Source organism: Bubalus kerabau, chromosome 1 (assembly GCF_029407905.1).
Source record: "Bubalus kerabau isolate K-KA32 ecotype Philippines breed swamp buffalo chromosome 1, PCC_UOA_SB_1v2, whole genome shotgun sequence".
NCBI classification, from domain to species: domain Eukaryota; kingdom Metazoa; phylum Chordata; class Mammalia; order Artiodactyla; family Bovidae; genus Bubalus; species Bubalus kerabau.
In genome coordinates, this window is record NC_073624.1 from 90,217,594 (window position 1) to 90,239,404 (window position 21,811).

At 49.4% G+C, this 21,811-nt stretch overlaps 2 protein-coding genes across 3 annotated transcripts in view; both read right to left on the bottom strand.

Annotated features, from left to right (window-relative positions):
- Positions 1–4,024, bottom strand: part of COL2A1 (collagen type II alpha 1 chain) — a 30,306-nt gene extending 26,282 nt beyond the window's left edge. Inside the window, exon 1 of the mRNA XM_055581995.1 lies at positions 3,756–4,024. Coding sequence (XP_055437970.1) covers positions 3,756–3,840 — 85 coding nt within the window. The 5' untranslated portion in view covers positions 3,841–4,024. The remainder of the gene's footprint in view (positions 1–3,755) is intronic.
- Positions 4,025–18,161: 14,137 nt separating this feature from the next.
- SENP1 (SUMO specific peptidase 1) overlaps positions 18,162–21,811 on the bottom strand; it is a 78,791-nt gene continuing 75,141 nt past the window's right edge. Inside the window, exons 19-20 of one of the 2 annotated variants that reach the window (XR_008714849.1) lie at positions 19,279–19,502; positions 18,162–18,372 (exon numbers count right to left, since the gene is read on the bottom strand). Coding sequence is in view for 1 of the 2 variants with exons in the window: in XM_055582036.1 (XP_055438011.1) it covers positions 19,473–19,502 (30 nt within the window). In the remaining variant the exon portion in view is untranslated. Of the gene's footprint in view, positions 18,373–19,236; positions 19,503–21,811 lie in introns of those variants that run through there. The other variant, XM_055582036.1, reaches the window with a different exon arrangement.

Sequence of the window (21,811 nt, forward strand, 5' to 3'; positions counted from 1 at the left end):
GATGAGCCTCTGAACTGGGGGATTCAGGACTGTAAAGACAGAGGGGAGGGAAAAATGCAGAGACGCCCACACCCCACCCCACCCCCAACACAGGGACAGAGGCCTTCTTTCTTCTGCCTGCCTCTAGGAATTATGGGACCTGCTGAATACAACTGACAGCTAAAATTCAGAAGGCGTGGAGAAAATTCTACCCACAAAAACTAGACTGTATCAGCAGCCAGGCTCCGGAAGTGGATATATGGGGGTGGAGGTGTGTGAAAGGAGGAGCTATTAGAGGTACCATCTTGTCCCATTCTTTAAATAGTATTAGTCTTAGGGCCAATTTGGGGCGGGGGTTTGGACCAGTCAAACAATACACCTGGATAGAACCCACGAGGGCTGATAAAATGCCCTGGGAGGCAAGCAGGGCCAAAGACTCCTCTGCGGGTGCTGACCTCCACCTGGAGCCCCCTCTGGAGAGACCCTGCTTCCATCTGAAGACAACGGCTCAACGAGACGGAGGGGATATGGAAGGAGGCTTTGAATGCCTGGTCCCGGCCAAGAGTAGCCAGTCTAGGCCCGGCCCCCTCCAAGAATGCAGACAAAGAAGGGCACGGAGTAGTCCCCCTCCATAAGCGCCCTGCCGTCTGGAATTCACCCTGCAAACGAAGCCTGTGCTGACAAGAGCGCTCCGAAGAGTGCCAAGCGTGGCAGAGCCCGCACCACGTGCTAGGGAGCGCCCAGCGCTGTTTTTCTCATCAGAATCCTCAAAGCACTGGCAGCAAGGGATGAATAATAGGAAAGGGCCACAAACCAGGTGGACGGAGAAAGAAACGGGCCTGCCCCCTGGTCTTTAGGGAGACTCTGAAAGATAAACCTTTTTTTTTTTTCCCCACTAGAGAAAAAAAAAACCAAACAAACCAGCCTTTAGGCAAGATAATCACGGGGGGTGGGGTGGGTGGCGGGTGGGGGGGTGGGGCGGGAAATCCTAGATTAAGTATCAAAATTGCTGGGCCACACCCACTGCTAAAATAGGTGGAGCTGCAGAAAGCGAGGGGTGGGGTCCGGACTAAAGAAGAACCCACTCTCAGCCAGGGGGGCCGTAGGGGGAAAAGAGTAAAATGCTGGACGAAGGGGTTCACCCAGGAGGCAGATCAGATTTCCCTCGGAAGGGCGGTCCCGGGATGCTCGGGCGCAGGGGCGGGGCCGGCAGCGCTGGGTGTGAGAGCCCTACGGTGACTCTTTGTGGCTGCGGCTCTGGACGCAGCTCGCCCACGGACACTGGGAGGGTGAAAAGTGCGATTAAATGACTGCCCCAGAAAGAAGCCAGCTCCGTAACTGGATCCCTTAGGTGTGGACGGAGGAGCCCAGCACCTCCATAATTGCTGTTCGAAAAGGCTGCCGATAGCATCCCGGCGCGCCTGATCGTGTTCCCCTCATTACCGCAGGGCCGTATAAGCGACTCTTTGTAGCAGGCCAATTAAAAAGTTACCTCTTTTGGGGAACTGTTTTGCTTCGCGGCCGCTCCGCGCAGGGCTGGAGCCTGAGAGGTGGCGGCGGGCGGGCACAGGGGGGCATTGTGGGAGAGGGGGTCGGGGAATCCGGGAGAACCCACCGGACCTTGCCTCTCATGAATGGGGCTTTTCTCGAGCACACACAGAGTCCGATTCACAGGTCTCCGCAAGGAATCAGTTTAAATAAATACGGGCAGCGTTTCAGCCCCATCTGGAAGCCATCGCTGCCAATCTCCTAACGCAAACAAGCCTCACAAAGACGGATTGAGGTTTCTCCCCCGAGCCGAGGGGCACTTTTCAGAGACGAGGGCTGTGAAATGCAGATGTGGGTCAAAAACGCAGCAGCCAATAAGCTTCTCAAACTTGTGGAAAGATGGGGAGGAGGGGCGTGCCCGAGCCCTAGGTTACTGACCTTCCTGACGTCCACGCAGACTGCGTCCTTCCCCACGTCACGTCTTTGGGTCCAGTGACCCAGGGGAGTGGGTTACCCGGCCAGGGTGCGCTAGGGCGCAAAGCCAGCGGCTCCAGTGCTCTGCCCTTGGGGAGGGGGGTGGGGGGAGGAGCGACTGGGAGATCTGGGCCCAAAGAGCTGTGGAATTCATTCCCTCCTAGGAAAGTTGCAGCGATGAGAACGCTCTGCCACTTAAGTGAGCACCTCTAATACCAGATGGAGAGTTTGGGGATTTTGAGAGTCACCTAGCTAATTCCATTGCGCACTATGGCAGAGATCAGTCAAGAAGACAGCTTTTGTGAGTGTGTACGTGCAAATTTAGGACAAATATATAGTCAATCCGAGCTGGGCCCCCTTAGAGACACCGTATTCCAACAAGTGCCGTGAGCGCGCCTCCAGCTTAGTGCACCTCCCGACCCCCTGGCCAAAATCTTCAGCCTGAGGCTCCTTGCAGCTGCGCCCGGGCTCCAGTTCTGCCCCTGTCAACCACCCTAACAAACGGAAAGTCCTTCTGGCCCCGCAGCCTTCTAAACTGTCTCCAGAGAGAGCCTGGTGGCAGGCGAGACTGCACAGAATCGTCGGCAGACGGACTTTTGATTTCCATACCTTCCCCCCAAATTTCCCCTGCGATTGATTTACAATCTGTAACATACAAAGACAGGGCTGGAATCCCAGCCGTCGGAAACGTGCCCAAACACGTGGAAAAAAAAAATCTTCTCTACTTAATACACTTTCCAGGCTTCATTTGTCCTAAATATAATCCCAGACAGTGGGACTTTACCAAAGGAGATGATGGAAAGGTGCGGTTCGAACTGTCTTTGGACCAGACTGTAAAACTGCCATCTCTAACTATATACGGTTGAAATTGTTATAGCAATCGACCAACCGTGTCCCACTCCTCTGCTACACACACACACACACACTCGCTCACTCACTCCTGGCAGAGTCTCGGCTAGTTCCAGAAACTTTTATAAAAGTAACTCATTGTAGTACCTGGCTTGGGGGGGCGGGGGCGGGAAGGGGCGGATGGGGGGAAGACGGCGGGGAGGGGGCGCTATTTCCCCGGACGTTTCAAAAGCAAGGTCTGGTTGGAATGTTATCGCCTTTCAGATGGCCTCTCCTGCGGGAAGTTTCTGTATCTTATAGAGGCAAGGGGAAAGCCGAGATGCCAAGCGGGCTGCACCTTGCTCCTGGACCAGCCATGAGGGGCAGAAAACCCACGAGGGGCGCTAAGATCTCAGGGTGTCTTTCTGAAGCCCTTCATCGTGGCCTCGGGTTTCAGCCTACTAGTTTCAGAGCATCTCCTTTGTCTAACCAACTTCCCTTTGAACCCCAGATACCGACCCCTGGACACGACTGGGAATTCAACCCCTTGGCGCTTGCTCGCTTCTTCGCTCGTGCTCTTTCTCTCCTACTTTTCCTAAGATCTATGGGCCACAACCTGTTTTGCTGAACCTTGAGTGCTTGGGTGAGGCAAGCAGTGTGCTTGTGCGCTTAATTATCAAAGCTGGTGAAAGAGCGCGCTTGAATCGAAGCTCAAACTTCCGACCCGACGCTTTGCTTCTTTAATATTCCTGCGCAACGCAAGGACCGGCAAATGCCTCCAACCACCACCCGCAGGGAGGACGCTAGGACAGAGCCCCTGACTTGCAGAATTCCACTCGATAAGCTTCTGTGCATCCTGCACCCGTCTCCGCGCGCCTTGACCCCGGAGCCGCTCTAACCCAGACCCGCGGGCTCCAGAGGGCCAGGGAAGAGGATACTGAGGGTCGACACAGAAGGGTGGCAGGCGGGTGCTGTGGACGACTTACGGACATCCTGGCCGTGACACCGAAGGACAGCGGCGACGAGCAGCGTCAGCAGCACCAGCGTCTGGGGAGCCCCGAGGCGGATCATAGCTCACCGCGGGGCCTGGCGGAGCCGGGCCCGGGCGGAGCGCAGCGAGGCGGCAGGAGCACGGCGTGGGTCCGGGTCTCTACCGCGCCCTCATGCAGGAGGCCTTCGGAGCAGGAGGAGGAGGCAGGAGACCCGGCAGCCCAGCAGCGCTCTGCGTCTTCTCCCCGCCGAGGCGCCCGTTATATGCGCCCGGCCCCTCTCGAGGCTGGCGAACTCACCCAAACCGCGGGCCGCCCCCGGCCCCCCGCGGGGTTGTAACCTGAGACCCCGCCCCCGGAGCCCGCCTCGGCCCAGCCAGAGCCCGCACCTGCCCGGACCGGAGCCCCCCTCTCCGCTAGCCCTGCTTCCCGCCCCCCACCCTAAGTGTGCAGAGTGGCCTGATCGGGCGGGGCGCAGAGAGGGCCCCTGTCTACCTCCCCCCCACCCATCCCGGGCTGCGGCGCTGCCCTCTCCGACCACAGTCGGGAAGGGGGGCCTCCGGCCCCTCCCCTCGGAGTTCTGCCCGGATTGGAGGGGTGGGGGTGTTTGCAGAGGCTCAGGCCGCGAGCCCTAGACCGTGGACGGAAAACACTCGGGAGGGAGGAGGGGAAGCGGTAGAAAGAAGCAGAGGGGGAGGGAGAGAGGGGCATCGCATTAGGTCTTTGGGTTGCGGGCGAGGGGAAGGGCGCAAGGGGAGCCCACGAAGTATCAGGAGTCCTAAATCTTGGAGACTGGCAAGCAGGGCCAAGCATGGTGGGGGGAAGGGGGGGGAGAGGGTCGTCCCGATCTATTTTCTAGCCCCTTCTTGGAGCACCTGGCCCCTGGATTCCCACCTGGAGGTTCAGAACGACAGAGCCCCCCGCCCCCGCCCCAACTCCTCCCCCATCCAACTATGCGGTGAATGAGCTTCCTTTGGAAGCTCAGCAGACGTTGACCCGAGCCGAGCGCCGGGAATGGGGCCGGTGTTACAGCACAGACCGAGACCTGTGTGAAGGTGTGGAGGACCGGCGCAGACCCTGGGGAGAGGGCGCGAGGAGACACAGAAGACGGGTGGCGGGTGGGGTGAGGCGAGACTACAGCGTGCGCGCTGCCGAGGTCGGGGGCTGTCTAGTTCCAGGTTCAGCCTGGGTGTCTGCTCTCCCTGGCCGGGGTCCGGTAGTCCCTGGGGGAAGTGGGCGCTGCGGCGGGGGTTGAGCAGCTCTGGCCAGGGACGGTCGGCCACTGCTGCAGCCCTGGCCCGGGAGGAAGCACGCCGCTCCAGCTGGACCGAGTTCTGTGAGCCGGGGAAGAAGCCAGAATTTCCTAGTTGGCCCCCTGGCCCTCACTTCCCACCTCATCTCACCTTGGCCTAAATGCTGCCTTCTCCCCTGGGCTCAGCTGTGCTGTCTTTTGGCTCCAGGTGTCTCCACTCATACCGGGGAGGAAAAGTTCCCTAACAGACCTCCTTCCTCTTGATTAAACGGTTTTCTATCCCTGAGGATTGTAAGGTCCCCCAAGGAACTTTAGGCAGAAATGCAAACTTTCACAAAACTCAGAATTTGGAGCTTGACTTAACCAGTACTCCCCTCCCCAGCGATGGGGTTTCTGCAGCACTTTCCTCCTTGAAGCTGAAGCCACTTAGAAGCTGCTTTTCCCACCCAGGCCTCAGTCTTCACAGGAGGCTCTGGGCTTCTTCTCCCTCTCTCTCCACCCCCTCATGCTCTGATGCTTCTCAGAATAAAGCCCTGAATTCCAAGTGTGCAGAATTTAACTTCTGTGCAAGTGTGCTGGCTGGAAAGTGAAGGGGCTTACATTGTTTAAAGAAATACATCCATACTTTGTATGGATGGAGGTGGGTGAAGGTTTAAAGCACTGGTTCCAATTTCTCTACCTGCTGTAAGCCCTCCTTGCTATCCTGTCTTCCTGTTCAAGCTTCCTGTTCAAGTCCTTGCGTTAAGCTCTGAGCCTTTCCCCAGCCCCAGCCTCTGGCCAGAGAAAGCCAGTCTTACCCCCTGATATGTCCCATGCCCTCCTTGGAACCATGGCTTCTATCTTCTCCATCTGGAAGGTAGAAAGACCAAATTTCACACATTTCTCAAGACCCCCTATGTTTAAGCCCCTCTGAGAGTCTTTTCTGATAACTCTAGAATGAAAAGGCTCCCTGCCTTTCTGAATCCATCTAGCAGGTATAGCCTGTATCCACATCCTATATTCTAAGCTACATATGTTTTTTATGTGGTTTTCATTCCCTCCCACCCACTCCATGTTCATTGGTCTCATATTAACGATGAGTCTAGATGCTCCTTGGGGACAAGAAGATTGCCTAGCACAATTTTAGCACATAGGAGTATTTAAGTAACCCCTCTGGATGAATGCATTTAGATGTAAAATCTGATTTATATTCTGATACAAGCAATCCTTAGCTATAAAGCAAGGCATTTACACAACTGATTTTTTAAAAAATCTGCCATAAAAATTCAACAACAACAACAACAAAAGTTTGGGTGAAGACACTCAAATAGATGAAAAAATTGAAGCCTGTTTCAAAGTGATCTAGTTCAGTGGGCAACAAAGTGATACATACTTCTCTTGGTTAGTTGCTTTTGATTTCATACTCTAACTGTGTGTGTGATTCATCTTTGCAGTAAACTGTATCTACATATAAGAGCTCTGGAGTCTGTCCAATAATAATGGTTCATTTGTGAATACAAAATTTAGTTCTCTGCTCCTCATGAGAAAAAAAGAAAAGGTTTTTTCATCAGAGATGAGAACTGACAAAAGCAAAATAAAATTAAATTGTCAAAACCAAAATAGACTATGGAAATTATTTAAATTCTAAAGTCAACTAAACACCAATACCAATATTCTACCCACCCATGAATCCAACTACAATTTAAAAACCTCTAATCTGTGACTCAGACTGGGACTGAACCTTTATGTGGGGAGAAAAAAAATCATTGATTTGGAGGTCACTCACCTAGCAATCTCAAAATCCAGAACATAGCCAAGAAACTGAAAAGGAGGAGAAATAAACCTGTGAGCTGGGGGAGAAGCAGCAGGCAGAATTCTGGGCAGCCAGAATTTGTTTTGTGCTTATGCCTTTTATGTGTAGTAGAGTCCCTCTTATTCTGTCTGTGTTTATTCATTGTTTAGATATTGTGTTAACAGATAGTCAGCTGGCCTCACCAATTAGATGCAGAAAAAATGAGGGCAGATAGGAGAGCAGTTGATGAAACACAGTAAGATAGCAAGAAGGGACAATAAGACAGGAGATAGAAAAAGAACCAATAAAATAGATAACTAATGAGAACCTACTGTATAGCACAGGGACCTCTACTCATACTCTGGTGACCTAAATGGGAAGGCAATTCAAAGAAAGGAGAGAGAGATATATATAGCTGATTCACTTTGCTGTACAGCAGATACTAACACAACACTGTAGAGCAACTATACTCCAATAAAATTTTTTAAAAAATAAAGTGCAACTTTGCCCATGCCCAGAAAAAAAAGAAAAGGAGCCAATTAAAAAAAAAACCCACAACCTGATGGGGTAGGGGTAAACAGCCCATTAAGGGCTCTAGTCCTTAATGATTCCAGGGAGTGTCCTGGCTCACAGCCTCTGCTGCTGTCCCTGTGGGTCACAATAATCAACTTAAATGTCCGACAAAATGTTAACTCAAGCTTATTATGGTCTCTTTGCGGAGAAAGGGAAATCTATATTCCATTTTATAAAAGTCTCCATTAAACATAATGAAAATAAGTCTTTGTTCGTTTAATGTGAAAAATCTTATATCCTGGCAGTGTTAGATAGATGAGAAGCACTGAAGTGTCTATAACTGTAGAAGTGGAATCAAAGAGCTGCTGTTTCCTCCACTTAGTGGAAGAACGGCATGGATGGCTAAGAATGAAGGTCCCACGTGGCAATCATTGTCCACTTACATCTTTGAGTAGGGCAGGCCTAATATTAGAACAGTTAGAAATTAAACAGACACCATCAGTGTATCTGCCCCAAATTACATCCATTCAGTGAGGCAGGTGGATTCAACCCCTCATTTTGTGTTGTGTAGACAAAATAACCATTTCACTGTTTTTCTCTCTTTTATGGCAATATTAAATTTAGACCTATAGTGAACATAGCCTTCCTTATTGGGAAAGATATTTATAGGTAAACTGTAAAGAAAAGACCTCTTTCTCTCCCTCTACACAAATCCCATTTAAAAATAGTGATACAGTGTGGAAGGATTCACATTCCAAAGAGGTAAACCCGCCCCAAATATGGCAGGTGGTGAACGCACACACTTCACTCAGATAGCCACGGTGGAGGCAGAGCGGGGCCAGCCTGCTTCTGTTGGTTGACTCAGTTCAGACATCCTTTCAAGATGTGTTTATGTTTTCCTTTGGCATTTTTGGGGCAGAGTAACAGGATCAGGACTGTCCAGGATAGGGTTTCTAGATTTATGGTGTACATTCCATTTCATGAGCATAAATGTGTTACTATGTAGTCCCAGTGCAAACAGTGTTGAGAATCCAACCCTGTCTCTTCTGTCCTGTCCCAGCACCATCCAAATTCAGTTTAAGTGCTCATACTAAACACTCATTTCTGTATGAAATGAGGATACAGAGAGAATTAAGACACTGTATTTTCATCTTCAAGGAAAATAAGAAAAAAAGACTGTGAAAAATGCTGCAGGCATGGTATCCTCCTCTTAAAAAATAAACAAACAAAACCAGAAAGAACAGATATTCTGGAAGTCATAGAGCAAGCTGGGGAAGGTTTCCTAGGAGAAGTGAGTCTCCAAGGATGAGAGGAGTGTTGAAATGCGGAGGCATAGTGAGGGGACGGGGTGGCACCTATAAGAAGGCAAAGAAGAGCAGATGAACCAGAAGACATGGCAGGGGTCCAGACCAGTGTGGAGTCAGCCATGGGGGCCAGTGGGAGTAAGACGTGGCACTAGGGATGAGAAAGAGGCCAGACGCAGAGGACTCCGTGAGTGCCACTAGTTGTCACTGGGTCTGGCTCAGACCTGCCTTTCTTCTCGTTCTTTCCTCTTCTACTTATCTCCTACTAGATAGACCTTTGAGGCAAAAGAGGAAGACATCTGGCTTTCTAATGCTTTCTAAAGTCTTACTTTTTGAAAAACTAGCTGTACTTTTATACGCACATGACCTTCCTATTTCACTTTTTTTTTTTAAAGCACAACCCGTTCATGCAATATCTCACATTCTCTTGAAGCATATGGCTTTCTGGCTTTGAGGAACATGTGTGTTCTCATTAACTCTTGCTAGTTCTGGGGTGAAGGGAGAAACATCAGGGCCTCAGTGCAGAGATGCTGGACCACTCCCATCAGGGGTTGCATGTGAAGCAACCGTGGTTGTCCAGCCACAGCTGTCTCCAAGGACCAGGAGGCATTTACTCTGGGCACATGTCTGGCAATGGCATGGCACTGTGGCTCCAGGGGACACACTCTGAGGGACCGACAACCCACCAGATGTGTGAAAGTGAGTGGCTTCTATCTCCTGTCTCCCTCCCTTGAACTCTTGCACTAATATATAGCCCATCCCATGCAGTTGTACCCGTATTCATTCATCCTTCTATCCCTCAACCACGGAGAAAAATCCCATGTGGATTTATTCACATGTCTCCTTGAGAACAGGAGCTATCATTCTTACACTTAGAGTTCCCTCCATGAAGTCTTCCCTTCCCTGGCTCAGCAGGAAAAGAATCCACCTGCAGTGCAAGAGACACAGGAGATGCAGGTTCGATCCTTGGGTTGGGAAGATCCCCTGGAGGAGGAAATGGCAAACCCCTCCAGTATTCTTGGATGAAACATCTCATGGACAGAGGAGCCTGGTGGGCTACAGTCCAGTGGGTTGCAAAGAGTTGGACATGACTGAGGGACTAAGCACAGCACCCACAAAGTCTATTTAGTATAGTGTGGTCATGTAGTAAGAGTTTGAAATTCTCGCTATGGTAAGAGTGGTCCACAGAATCCTCTCAATCAGATTTGGCACTTTACTGGATCTCCAGATAACTCATGTGCCCATTAGGGGTAGAGAAGTGCCGGCCTAAATATTGGTTTGAAAATGATGATTTGTGGCCCTAGTAGAGCGGGTGTTGTCTGCGGTTACAGATGGCCGCGGTCACGCATTCACTGCATTTGCCGTCATGGCCAGGAGCGGGGCTGAGTGGAAAGGCGCCAGAGAGAAGTGAGTTGAGGGAGAGGGATGGACAGAGGTGGGAGAGGAGATGACAGGTGCAGGACTTTGGAAAGACTGCTGCTGGGGCCATGAGTGTGGTAACTCTCAAAGGCTGTCTTTTTCTGCCGTAGGTGAGGGGTCACTTTTCCCATGTTCCATTTCTCTGATAGGTAGTGGAGCCGGAGCCAGGATGAGATGAACACTTTCTAGAGCTTGAGTCCTGAACTCCACGGAGAGAGTGCAGGAGCTGAGCCGAAGCAGAGGCTGGTGTCTTACCTCTTCCCCCACCTCTCAGGGACTCATGACCCATGAACTCTCCCTGGATGGGAATTATCATGGAAAGGAGCCTCTGGGCCTAGCAGGGTACCTACCCCTCAGAGAGAGCCAGGCTCCTGGAAACCAAGTTTATTCTACCCCAGTGGGTGGGGTGGACCAGCCCTCCAGGAAGTCCTTGAAAAGCTCAAGGGAACGTGTGGTAAGCTTCTAGTGGATTCCTCTGCCAAAAACAACTTCAGGAGGGAGCAGAAGGACATGTGTGAGCCCTTCCCCACCCGCAAACTCAGTGAGGGCACCTCATGCCCTGCTGAGGGAGGCACCTGTCCAGGGCCAGACAGGGCACCACCCTGCTCCGCATACCCGCCCCACGCTCCTGCCTGCAGGCCAGCCCCTCTGCTGACACCCACCCACCACCCCTGACACCCGCCCCCCAGGCTCCTGGGCTCAAAGCCAGGGACTCTTCTTTGTCTCCCCTTACTCTGTCCCCCTTCCTGCCCCTTCCCCATCCTGTGCCTCGGCCGGCATTCCTCCCACTGCACTGTGTTGAGCACCAACATAGAACGATCTGTTTGACGTGGATCCTGTCCTGAGGCAGATCACTGCCTCCGGGGGAGACAGTCACACAAGGAGCCAAACTACCAGTAAACAGGCTGCAATATGACGTGTATCCCGTACGGGGCACCTCAGTGCAATGCCATTTGTGGACGCACTCTGCTCTGGCATTTAGCTAAGAATAGCTCTTTGCACAGTTTTGGGTGGTAGAAGCAGCTCGGTCCCATTTGTGCCTCAGTGTGACTATTCAGCGTCTCCAGAGATCTGCCACCCACCCCCCCTCCATCCCTAAATAGAAGTTTCTTCCTCTGGCAGCTCAACTGAGACACCAGCGAGGCCCGCACAATGGCTTTGCTCCTTGTCCTGTGGGGACCTGCCCAGGAATCCTCAGCCAGTTGTACAGGGACTCCATTCTTATGGGAACAAGAGAAAAGAGTCCCATTTGCATCCCTGTTCCTTCCTCTGCCAGCCCGTCAGGATGCCTGTCTAGTTTTAGCCTAAAAGTTCTTAGACACGTGCACACCTTTCCTGTGGTTCTTGAACTTGCCCAGGTGGGACAAGGCGACTGCATTGCCCAACTCTGTTCCCTTAGGCGAGTTACTCGGCTTCTCTGAACTTCATCCAGAAAGCAGGGATAACGGTAATTTGCTTCTGGACTCATCGTGAGCATAAATGAAATACAGATGTGGAGCTTCAGCAACGCACTCCACAAAGGAGGCTCAGAGTCATGTTTCTTATCTCCATCCCTGCTTTCCGGGGTCTCCAACCTTTTTATTTCCCCCCGCCCCACCTGCCTACCACACCATAAAGAAGCAATCTCGTGTCTCTGTTTTTAATTTAATTGAGTCCTATTAACACTTTTGTCTTACCCATTATGTTTCCTAGCGTTTGGATGACAACAGTTAGGATCTAGGTTGGCTGATGAAGCTCCTGGGATGTGAGGTGTAGAACTGAAAGTGTTTCCATTGTTTTGAAGTCAGTAACACAAATTCAGGATTCACAGACTTTTATATGACCTGAAAAGGAAAGTTGGCACTGACGATACATGGACTCAATACTTGGGCAAAACTTCTGCCTAAGAAAGAGAACAGAAACTTCTCAGTTTATCATGAAAGCTAGGAAGACTAGGATAGCACTTAATCTTCTCTATGAGTATCAGTTTAAACAAAAAGTCCAGTTTGCCTTAACTGTGAATAGACCAAGATTTGGAAAGAAATTTCCCTTCAAGGCTTTTTGATCCAGTTTGATGAGAAGCTCTGGAGAGAGAGAAGCTGGTTCTTCTCAGGTCTCAATAGCGCCAATGCCGTACAGTTGAAGGGGCGAGGGGTTAGGGGCTCCAACTCTCTGGCCATTGAAAACTAGCATATAATTTACAGCTGACTCTCCTTATCTGTGGTTCTTCCATGTATATAGCTCAGCATCTGTGGATTCAACAATTGCAGATTGTGTAATTCTGTAATATTTACTACTGAAAAAATAGTGGGTTGGGAGAAGTTCAGTTATCCCAGAAGCAGTCTATGCAAGGTGAATCCAGCAATAGGAAGTGGTGGCTGGAAGTGAGAAGACGAGAAAGAAGCGATTTCACAATGACAGCCTAGAGGGGTGGGATGAGGAGGTGAGGTGGGAGGGAGGTTTAAGAAGCAGGGGATATATGTTTACTTATGGCTGATTCACGTTGTTGTATGGCAGAATCCAACACAACATTGTAAAGCAATTATCCTCCAATTAAAAATAAATTAATAAAAAAGCAATTTCATTATCATCCTTACTAGAAAATTTAAAGAAGACCTACTTATATTATCTGTTTTACTGGAGATACGAATTTATGTAATATTCTATTTCTTTTCTTGAATGGCTTGCAAATCTCTTGGGCATAGAGCAGTGGGAAAAACAGTGGCCTTGAAGTCAGGAAACAAATTTTACACCTCCCCATGCATCTAATTGCTGAAGCTGAAGCTCCAATACTTTGGCCACCTGATATGAAGATCCGACTCATTGGAAAAGACTCTGATGCTGGGAAAGGTTGAGGGCAGGAGGAGAAGGGGTGACAGAGGATGGGATAGTTGGATGGCATCATCGACTCAATGGACATGAGTTTGAGCAAACTCTGGTAGATAGTGAAGGATAGGGAAGCCTGTTGTGCTGCAGTCTGCTGCTGCTGCTGCTAAGTTGCTTCAGTCGTGTCCGACTCTGTGCGACCCCATAGACAGAAGCCCACCAGGCTCCTCCGTCCCTGGGATTCTCCAGGCAAGAACACTGGAGTGGATTGCCATTTCCTTCCCCAATGCAGGAAAGTGAAAAATGAAAATGAAAGTGAAGTCGCTCAGTCCTGCCCGACTCGTAGTCTACGGGGTCGCAAAGAGTCAGGCAAGACTTAGCAACTAAATAACAGCAACACCAGTGCATCTAATTTGCCTTGTGATCTTGATCTAATTGCTTTACTCCGTGAGCTCAGATGTTTCATCTGTAAAACAAGGTAGCTGCATGTGGTTTGTTTGTTTTGATGGGGACCATTTTTAAAGTCTTTACTGAATCTGTTACAATATTGCTTTTGTTTTATGTTTTGGTTTCTTGGGCTGCGAGGAATGTGGGCTCTTAGTTCCCTGACTAGGGATCAGTCCAGCACCCCTTGCCTCAGAAGGCGAAGTCCCAACCACTGGACCATCACGGAAGTCCCTGCTTGTGGTTTTGTGATGAGAGGCACCTGGTTTCTTTTCCTCTCCCACTTCACTGTAATCCTACTTTCACTGTCAGTGACCCCTAAATTGGATCTGACAATCAACCACTGTGAAGCTAAGAGATCAACAGGCAAAGTTATCAACAGGTAGCTTTCCCACCCAGTGTGACTAAGTCAGATGGAACCTGCTCTACCAATGGGCTCAGCACCTCTCTCCCAGCTCCACTGGGGTCCATACTGGTTGCCTGAGGAGAAGCAGAGTGATTACCCAGGAATAGGAAGTAGGCCGTCTCCAGCACTCTCCTCTCCCCAAGACCCTTTAAAAAAAATCCCTTGAGAAGAGAGAATCTGTCTAAATTTGTAATGTCTGAGTCAGGCTTGGAAGGTGAAGTGCCCCATTCGCTGCACCTGTGTGTCCTAGTCCATCCTCCAGGCTGGAATGACTGATAAGAGCAGACGCTCTGAGAGGTGATCACCTGGAAACTTGTACCTTCTTGCCTGAATCATGGGCCAGCCAGAGGTAGGGGAGACATTCCCAGTGCAACCTAGTCGTATAGCTCTGCCATGCCCATTGAGCTGTCTGGGATAAAACTCCAGGACAATGTTAATTGATGCCCAAGTAGACATCAGTCAATCAGCCAGTATTGATGTGGCACTTGTCTGTGGACAAAGGCATGAGTGTGCTAACCTGAGCGGGCATTAACCAAGCATTTTCCATAGGCTTAGTGCACAGGAACACTGTGAGGAGTGCAAAAGAACTATTCTGTAGTCCCCACACCAAGAAAGCTTTGACCCACATTTCAAGAGATGGCTGCTTCAATACAGCTTCAAAGAGATGCTCTAGGACAGAATTGCCTAACAGAACTTTTTGAGATGATGAAAACATTCTGTATCTGTGCTGTCCAACATGGTAGTCAGTAGCCACATGGGATGGGCTTCCCTGGTGGCTCTGCAATAAAGAATCCACCTGCAGCATAGGAGACGCAGGAGACATGGGTTCGATCCCTGGGTCAGGAAGATCCCCTGGAGAAGGAAACAGCAACCCACACCATTATTGTTGCCTGGGAAATCCGATGGACAGAGGAGCCTGGAGGGCTCCATAGGGTCATAAAGAGTCAGACACAACTGAAGTAACTGAGCATGCACGCAGTCACACGTGATGATTAAGCACTTAAAAAGTGGCTAATGTGGGACTTCCCTGGTGGTCTAGTGGCTAGGACTCCAAGCTCCCAATGCAAGGGGCCTGGGTATGATCCCTAGTCAGGGAACTAGATCCCACATGCCACAACAAGGAGTTCACCTGCCACAACTTAAGATCCTGGGTGCTGCAATAAGATCTGGCTCTGCTGCTGCTGCTGCTAAGTTGCATCAGTTGTGTCCGACTCTGTGCGACCCCATAGATGGCAGCCCACCAGGCTCCCCTATCCCTGGGATTCTCCAAGCAAGAACACTGGAGTGGGTTGCCATTTCGTTCTCCAATGCATGAAAGTGAAAAGTGAAAGTGAAGTCGCTCAGTCGTGTCCGACTCTTAGCAACCCCACGGACTGCAGCAAGATTTTCCAGGCAAGAGTACTGGAGTGGGGTGCCATTGCCTTCTCTGAAGATCTGGCTCAGCCCCAAATAAATAAATAAAATTTTTTTAGATAAATAAAACAAGACTAATGCAATTGAGAAACTGACTTTTTAAGTTTACTATTAAATTTAACTGGTTTTAATTTTAATCATAGCTGTGTGGTTAGTAGCTACCATCTTGGACCACGTATGACATCCTTGTTACTCAAAGTATGGCCTGCAAATCAGCAGCATCACACCACGTGGGAACCTGTTAGAAATGCAGGATGTCAGGCCCCGCCCCAGACACTGAATCAGAATCTGTTTCTTAATGAGGTAATGTGTTTGCTCATGAAGTCCAAGAAGCACTGGTTCAGGGCAGTGCTTCCCAAACTTGACTGTGTATTAGAATTCCTAATATGGGGATCTTTTAATACTCTCAATGCTGTGCCTACACCCTAGACAGGTTAAGCCAAAATTTCAGGCACCGGTGCATTTTAAGCCCCCTCCTCATGTGATTCCCATGTGCACCCAAGGCGAGCATGGCTTCTCCTGGGCCATGCGGCCAGCCTGGGTCCCACCCTGATGGACGAGTCTGTTTGAGGGCCAGCAACTGACTTCTCAGCCTCTGAATTCACTTGTTGGGCCCGGCTGACTGGGAAACCAAAGGGAGTTATTCATGCTCAGCAAGTGTAAGAACTGGCTGGGGCTGATGTTTGTTTCCAGCGCCTAAGTGAGATATTCATTAGTTTTTGACAAAACACGTCTAAATGCCACACCACCAGAGGGTACTGAACGGGCCTCTGCCTGGAGGGCTGGGAAGGGCTGATTCACTTCCTCACTCATCGACTTGGATAACCCTGGCATCGCGGAGCAGCCCCATGAAGGGAGCTATTCTTCCCCTCCAGGGTGGAGGCAGCTGGTTTTTCCAATGCCACTGTCTTCCCTGAAGCTCAGCAAGCGTCTGAGGGTCATTAGGGCCAAGTAGAAAAGATGGGTTTTCCTGAAGAACCAGACTTTCTCATCCTGTTGATTCGAGCAGGACCTTAAAGGCCCCTGTCACTTTCTAGTGACGAGTGAGATTTTAGGAGATGACTCTTCCTCTTCTAGCTGGCAGGCTTCCCTGGTGGCTCAGATGGCAAAGAATCTGCCTACAATGTAGGAGATTCAGGTTCAATCCCTGAGTCGGAAAGATTCCCTGGAGAAGGAAATGGCAACCCACTCCAGTACTCTTGCCTGGAGAATTCCATGGACAGAGAGGCCTGGTGGGCTACAGAGTGGGACACAACTGAGCGACTTTCACTCACTCACTCACTCCTAGCTGGCAAAGGCTCAAGAAAAGTACATCTGAACCCAGGCTCTGAGAAAACTAGGTCTCCTGTGCAACAAGGCTGTCCCTAGTTCTCCAGTGACACTTAATTCCTGAGCCATGAATCATCAGGGCCCAGCAGGATCCCAGGAGGTCAAATGGTCCAACCCTGTTGATTTAGAGATGGAGCAGTGTGGCCTAGGGAACAGAGCTGTGAGCTGCAATGGAGCCTAAAGCTAGAAGAGAAACCAGCAATGCTCCTCTCATCTTCATTTGAAAGGTTGGCTTTCTGTTCATAATGAAATTTTTTGCATTGACTTTTATTTTTAAAATATTATCTTTAAATGCTGTTTATCTTGATTCCCGAGGCTTTTTCACTAAGTGTTAGTCACTCAGTTGTGTCTGACTATTTTCGACCCCATGGACTGTAGCCCACCAGGCTCCTCTGTCCATGGAATTCTCCAGGCAAGAATTCTCTGTCCATTGCCTTCTCCAAAGGATCTTGCAGGCCCAGGGATCAAACCTAGGTCTCCTTCATTGCAAGCAAATTCTTTACTGTCTGAGCCTTGTGTTCCATAAAGTTTGCACCCAAAGCACGCACCTTGCTCCCCTCTCACCCTAGGCCTGAATGGCCCTGATGGGAAGGGTAGGGACTTGGCTAAGGCAGCATTATTTTTGACCAGAAGCAAAAAGAGAGCTTGAGTTTTCCAGCTACGTCTACCTCCTTTTTCTCTGTCGACTTCAAGTGCAAGATCCTGTTTCTCCATAAAAGTGGAGTGCTCCGGCTGGCAGGGAGCTGAACTGGTGGAGTAATACCACTGTTACTTGCTTATTACCCAGCCAGAGAAGTGATATTTGCAAATTAAAACAACTGCAAAATTATTCCCCAAATACGTTACTATTCATGGCAGTATCTAAAGGGTGATACTGCAGTGAGGTTAGAAGAGATATGAGAACAAACACAGGCTAAAATGTGGGCCAACTCCCTTGCCCAAACCTCTCTCACCTGCACTATCTTGGAAGCGAGAAAGCCCCTTCCATCCTTTCCAAATGCAGGCTGCCGCTGCTGCTGTTAAGTTGCTTCAGTCGTGTCCGACTCTGTGTGACCCCATAGATGGCAGCCCACCAGGCTCCCCCGTCCCTGGGATTCTCCAGGCAAGAACTCTGGAGTGGGTTGCAATTGCCTTCTCCAATGCATGAAAGTGAAAATTGAAAGTGAAGTCGCTCAGTCGTGTCTGACTCTTAGCGACCCCACGGACTGCAGCCCACCAGGCTCCTCTGTCCATGGGATTCTCCAGGCAAGAGTACTGGAGTGGGGTGCCATTGCCTTCTCCTCAAATGCAGGCTGGTGTTTTTCAAAAGAGTTTGTTTCTTTGATCAGGCTTCACCACACCTGCGGTTCTTCTGCTTAACCTATGCTTATGGCATAGACCACAGCCTTAGGCACACGAGCGAGAACGATATACAACAACCTGGGCAGTGAGGAGCACCCTTCTTCCGCTGTATGGCCACGAGACGAGGCTTTCCTCTGTATGGATGCACCGCGGCACACCAGTCACGTGTTGATGGACACTTCATTGCTTCTTTTTGTTTCCCCTCTGCTTCCTCTCCCCTCCTCTCTCTCTTTCTCTCTCCCCACCCACCTACCTTTTAGGCTGGGGATAAGCCGCTCTTTTGTTTCTCCAGGGTTCTCCATTGCACAGTCATGTGGACCACACTGTTTTCTCAGAGTGAGTATGTGGTCTGCGCCCAGAATCAGTGCTGCTTGGGATTCGCATTCTCTAGCTGAAGGACCAACTGTCCGCCACTCAGAGGAAATTGTGGTTCAGTGGTAGGCTTTTACAGACAACTGTTCCCTAAAACTCTGGTGAGCACTACTGCCGAGAGGGCCCACGAGGAAGGAGAGAGGAATGCGGTGAGTGCCACCAGCTCCCGGCTGCATCAGCTTTGCATGTTACTTGGTTTTCCTCTTCTTCCTCGGTCATATCATTTCCTCCCTTCTTTTCTCTTCCTTTTTTTAAAAGAAAAAAATAATAGCATTAATACTATTTGTAATAGGTAATTCATTCACATGATTCAAAATTTCAAAGTGAAGTCTCCCTCCCAGCCACCTATAACCCCTCCCAGAAGGAACCAACATGACTGGTTTTCAGGTGTCCTTCCTGAGGAATTCCAAGCATAGCTAAGCAACTGTGCTCCCCTCCTTCCATTATAAATGGTAAATACCATCCCTCCTCCCTCTCTCAGCACAAATGGTACCATACTCCAGGCCCCCGTCTACATGAGCCTTTTTTGGTGTGTCTTAAAGATGATTTCATATCAACACAATAAAAATCACCTATTTTAATGATTGCTTAGTATTTCACTGTGAAATGTGAAATTTCATTGTGTGTATATACCATCATTTATTTAGCCAATGCTCATTTGATGGACATTTGGACCATTTCTAGTCTTTTGCTGAAATAACACTGCAATAATAGTTGTCAATATTTTCTCATGGTTTGACATTTCATCTTTGAGTTTGCCTATGGTGATATTTTTGGTTTTGCCATGAAAAAATTTTTTTTTTGCTTTTCATGGTCAAATTGATCATTATTTTACTTTTATTTCTGGCTTCATTCATAGGTTTAAATTTTTCTCATTGTTTCATTGAGGTTTTCTTTTAGATGTAGTTTTAATTTTTACATGTAGGGCCTGGTGGTCCAGTGACTCAGACTCCATGCTCCTAATGCACAGGGCCTGGGTTCAATCCCTGGTCGGGAAACTAGATCCCATATGCCGCAACTAAGACCTGGTTCAGCCAAATAAATAAATTGAATGAGTAAATATTTTTAAAACTCCTTAAAATTTTTAACATTTAAACTTTTGATCCACATGCCATCTGTTTCATTTTAAATGTGTAAGGTATAAATCTTACTTTAATTTTTTTTCCCCTAAGTGTGTACTCAGTTGTTCCAGAGCATTTGTTGAGAAGTCTGTCTTTCCTCACAGGATGAAACGCCATCTTCACTCTGTTGTCTCTTCGGAGCGTGTTTGCACCTGTCTCTGTGCTTCTCCTTCTGCCCCACTGGCTCACGTCCCCCGGCGCCAGCTATAGGCTCTGTCTTTTCTTTAGGTGCCTCCTGGACTTGGCTCAGGTCTCTGGGTTTGCAGACAGTAGTGTGGGATGGGGTCAGGATTGGGAAACAGCAAAAAGGCTGGATATGAAGGTCAGAAAGCTTCTAAGATCTTTCCAAAGAACCCCACATAGACAATGGCCTTACTCCCATACCTCCTCTCAAAAGAAAATCAGAAAGAGAACAAAGTTCATGTCCTCGTTAAAAAATCTGGCAATTTGTCCAGCCCAGAGGGAAGCCCTTCTCCCCTGTGCACTCAGCGGATCCTCTCTCTCCAAGTGTCTTCCCTTCCAATTTCAGAAGCCTGGGAAGGACTTTGATCACCTCCTTGCTTCCCCCATAAGCTCCCTACACCCAAAGCCCATTTCTTGAAGGTGGAGTGTAAACTGAGCTGGTCCTTATCTTAGAGACATTACAAGAGACCCTAAACAAACACATTAACAGCCACTAAGAGACCTAACTAATGCCGGCCATTAAACAACCCCCTAGAAGAGATTGTGCAGAAGAGGCTCTTCCTCCTCTCAGGCTGAGTTCTTGCTCCCTCAGCCCTCTGGGCTCCTTCTCATGTCTCCTCCCACCCCCACCACTGGGACTGAAAGGACCAGGAAGGCAGCCGCTCTGCTCTGCCTTCTTTTGCCTTCCCCTACAATCACCCAGCATGGTCCTTCTACACTCAAAAAACAGCCATTGCAAACAAAACAAGGAAGTTCATCTTAGAAGGAACAGCTGTGAGTTCCAAGATACCAAAAGGAAAGGTTCCTTTTGTCTCCAAGACAGAGATTATCCTGTGTAACAGAGGTTTTTAATTTCAGGTCTTTAGATGCACTTCAGACTTTCCCTGAGCCCCTGCCATGATTGGCAAAATGTATACTTAGGCCTGGGCTTCCCCGGTGTTTCAGCGGTTAAGAATCCACCTGTAACACAGGAGATGCAGGTTCTATCCCTGGATCAGGAAGATCCCCTGGAGCAGGGCAGGACAACCCACTCCAGTATTCTTGCCTGGAAAATCACACGGACAGAGGAGCCAGGCGGGCTACAGTCCATAGGGTCTTGAAGACTAGGACACAACTGAGTGACTGACACTCCTCCAAGATGATGTTGGGAATTTGCTTCAAAACCTTCCAGTCGGAAGGCATAGAGTGGGTGGAGTAGGTGAAGTTATTGACAAAACAAGATTGGCCGTGAGTAGATCATTGTTGGTGCTATTGATGGGTGCTTGGGAGTTTATTATATTATCTCTCTCATGAAATAAATGGAGGAAGGGAGAGATGGAAGGAGGGACGGAGGGAAGGAAATCCTTGCTACAGACCACATTGAAATAACCAGACAGCCCACAGTGGGTAGCTGCTGTTGCACCACTCTAGCTTTAAAGGAACTTCTGCCCAGTGGTCTCCCTGATTAGTGTTTGGAAGCCTGGAAATATCTGTGGGTGCAGAAGCATGTCCCCTTCACTCTCACCTCCACCCTCTAATCTCAGCATCACCCAGAGAAAGGGCCCAGAGTCCCTGAGGCTGTCTTGATCCATCTGCATCCTCTCTGCTAAGCCTCCGACACCCCAGCACAGTCTTCATGGGAATCAGGGAGCTGGTCATCCAAGGCCCTTGGCTCTCTAGCTCCACCCCAAGCAGATGGAGCCCCAGTTGCCCAAGCAAGCTTTGCAGAAGGGGGCTCTGGTTGCTCCGTTTGGATGTGCTTGAAGTAGAAAATTCACAAATTCCAAGGTCTGCTCCCAAAGCAAACCTCCTCGGCCCAGGTGCTACACCCCTCACCCCTCCGATGAGCTAAGTGGGGCCGCCAAGCGGGAGCCTTTGAAAACCAGCTTGTGTCTGGGTTGTGAAAGCACCAATGTTTGCTATGTTTGCCCAGCAAAAAGGGAGCATATTTTCTCCCTTCCAAATGCAAGCTCAAAAGATGCTCCACAGATTTTTCTTCAGACTTTCCACAGGAAACATAAACAAGGAAGAAAAATGACTTTAGGTGCTGAGACCTGAAGTGGAATTTCAACCCCGAGGAGCTGCTTGTAACAAGCACTCTCTGTCCTTCAGGGAAGTCACCGTCTAGAGCCTGGTCCATGATTCTTCTCTCTGAGCAGCCCTCACGGACCAGGCAAAGGGAGGAACTGGACCGGTTCTCAGGCCTGATTCCCAGCCAGGGCTGCACTCCCATGCAGTAGACAGCCAGTGCCTGGGCTCATTACTTGCTGAGATTCCTTAGCTAATGTTATATCTTTCCAGCCTTGCTCTTTCTGTGTTAGAGTAGAACAAATGTGGGTGCTCCAACCCTAGAGGCCCACTGCCCTTTAAGCCAAATGTTGATCAGAGCGTGAAGCGAGCC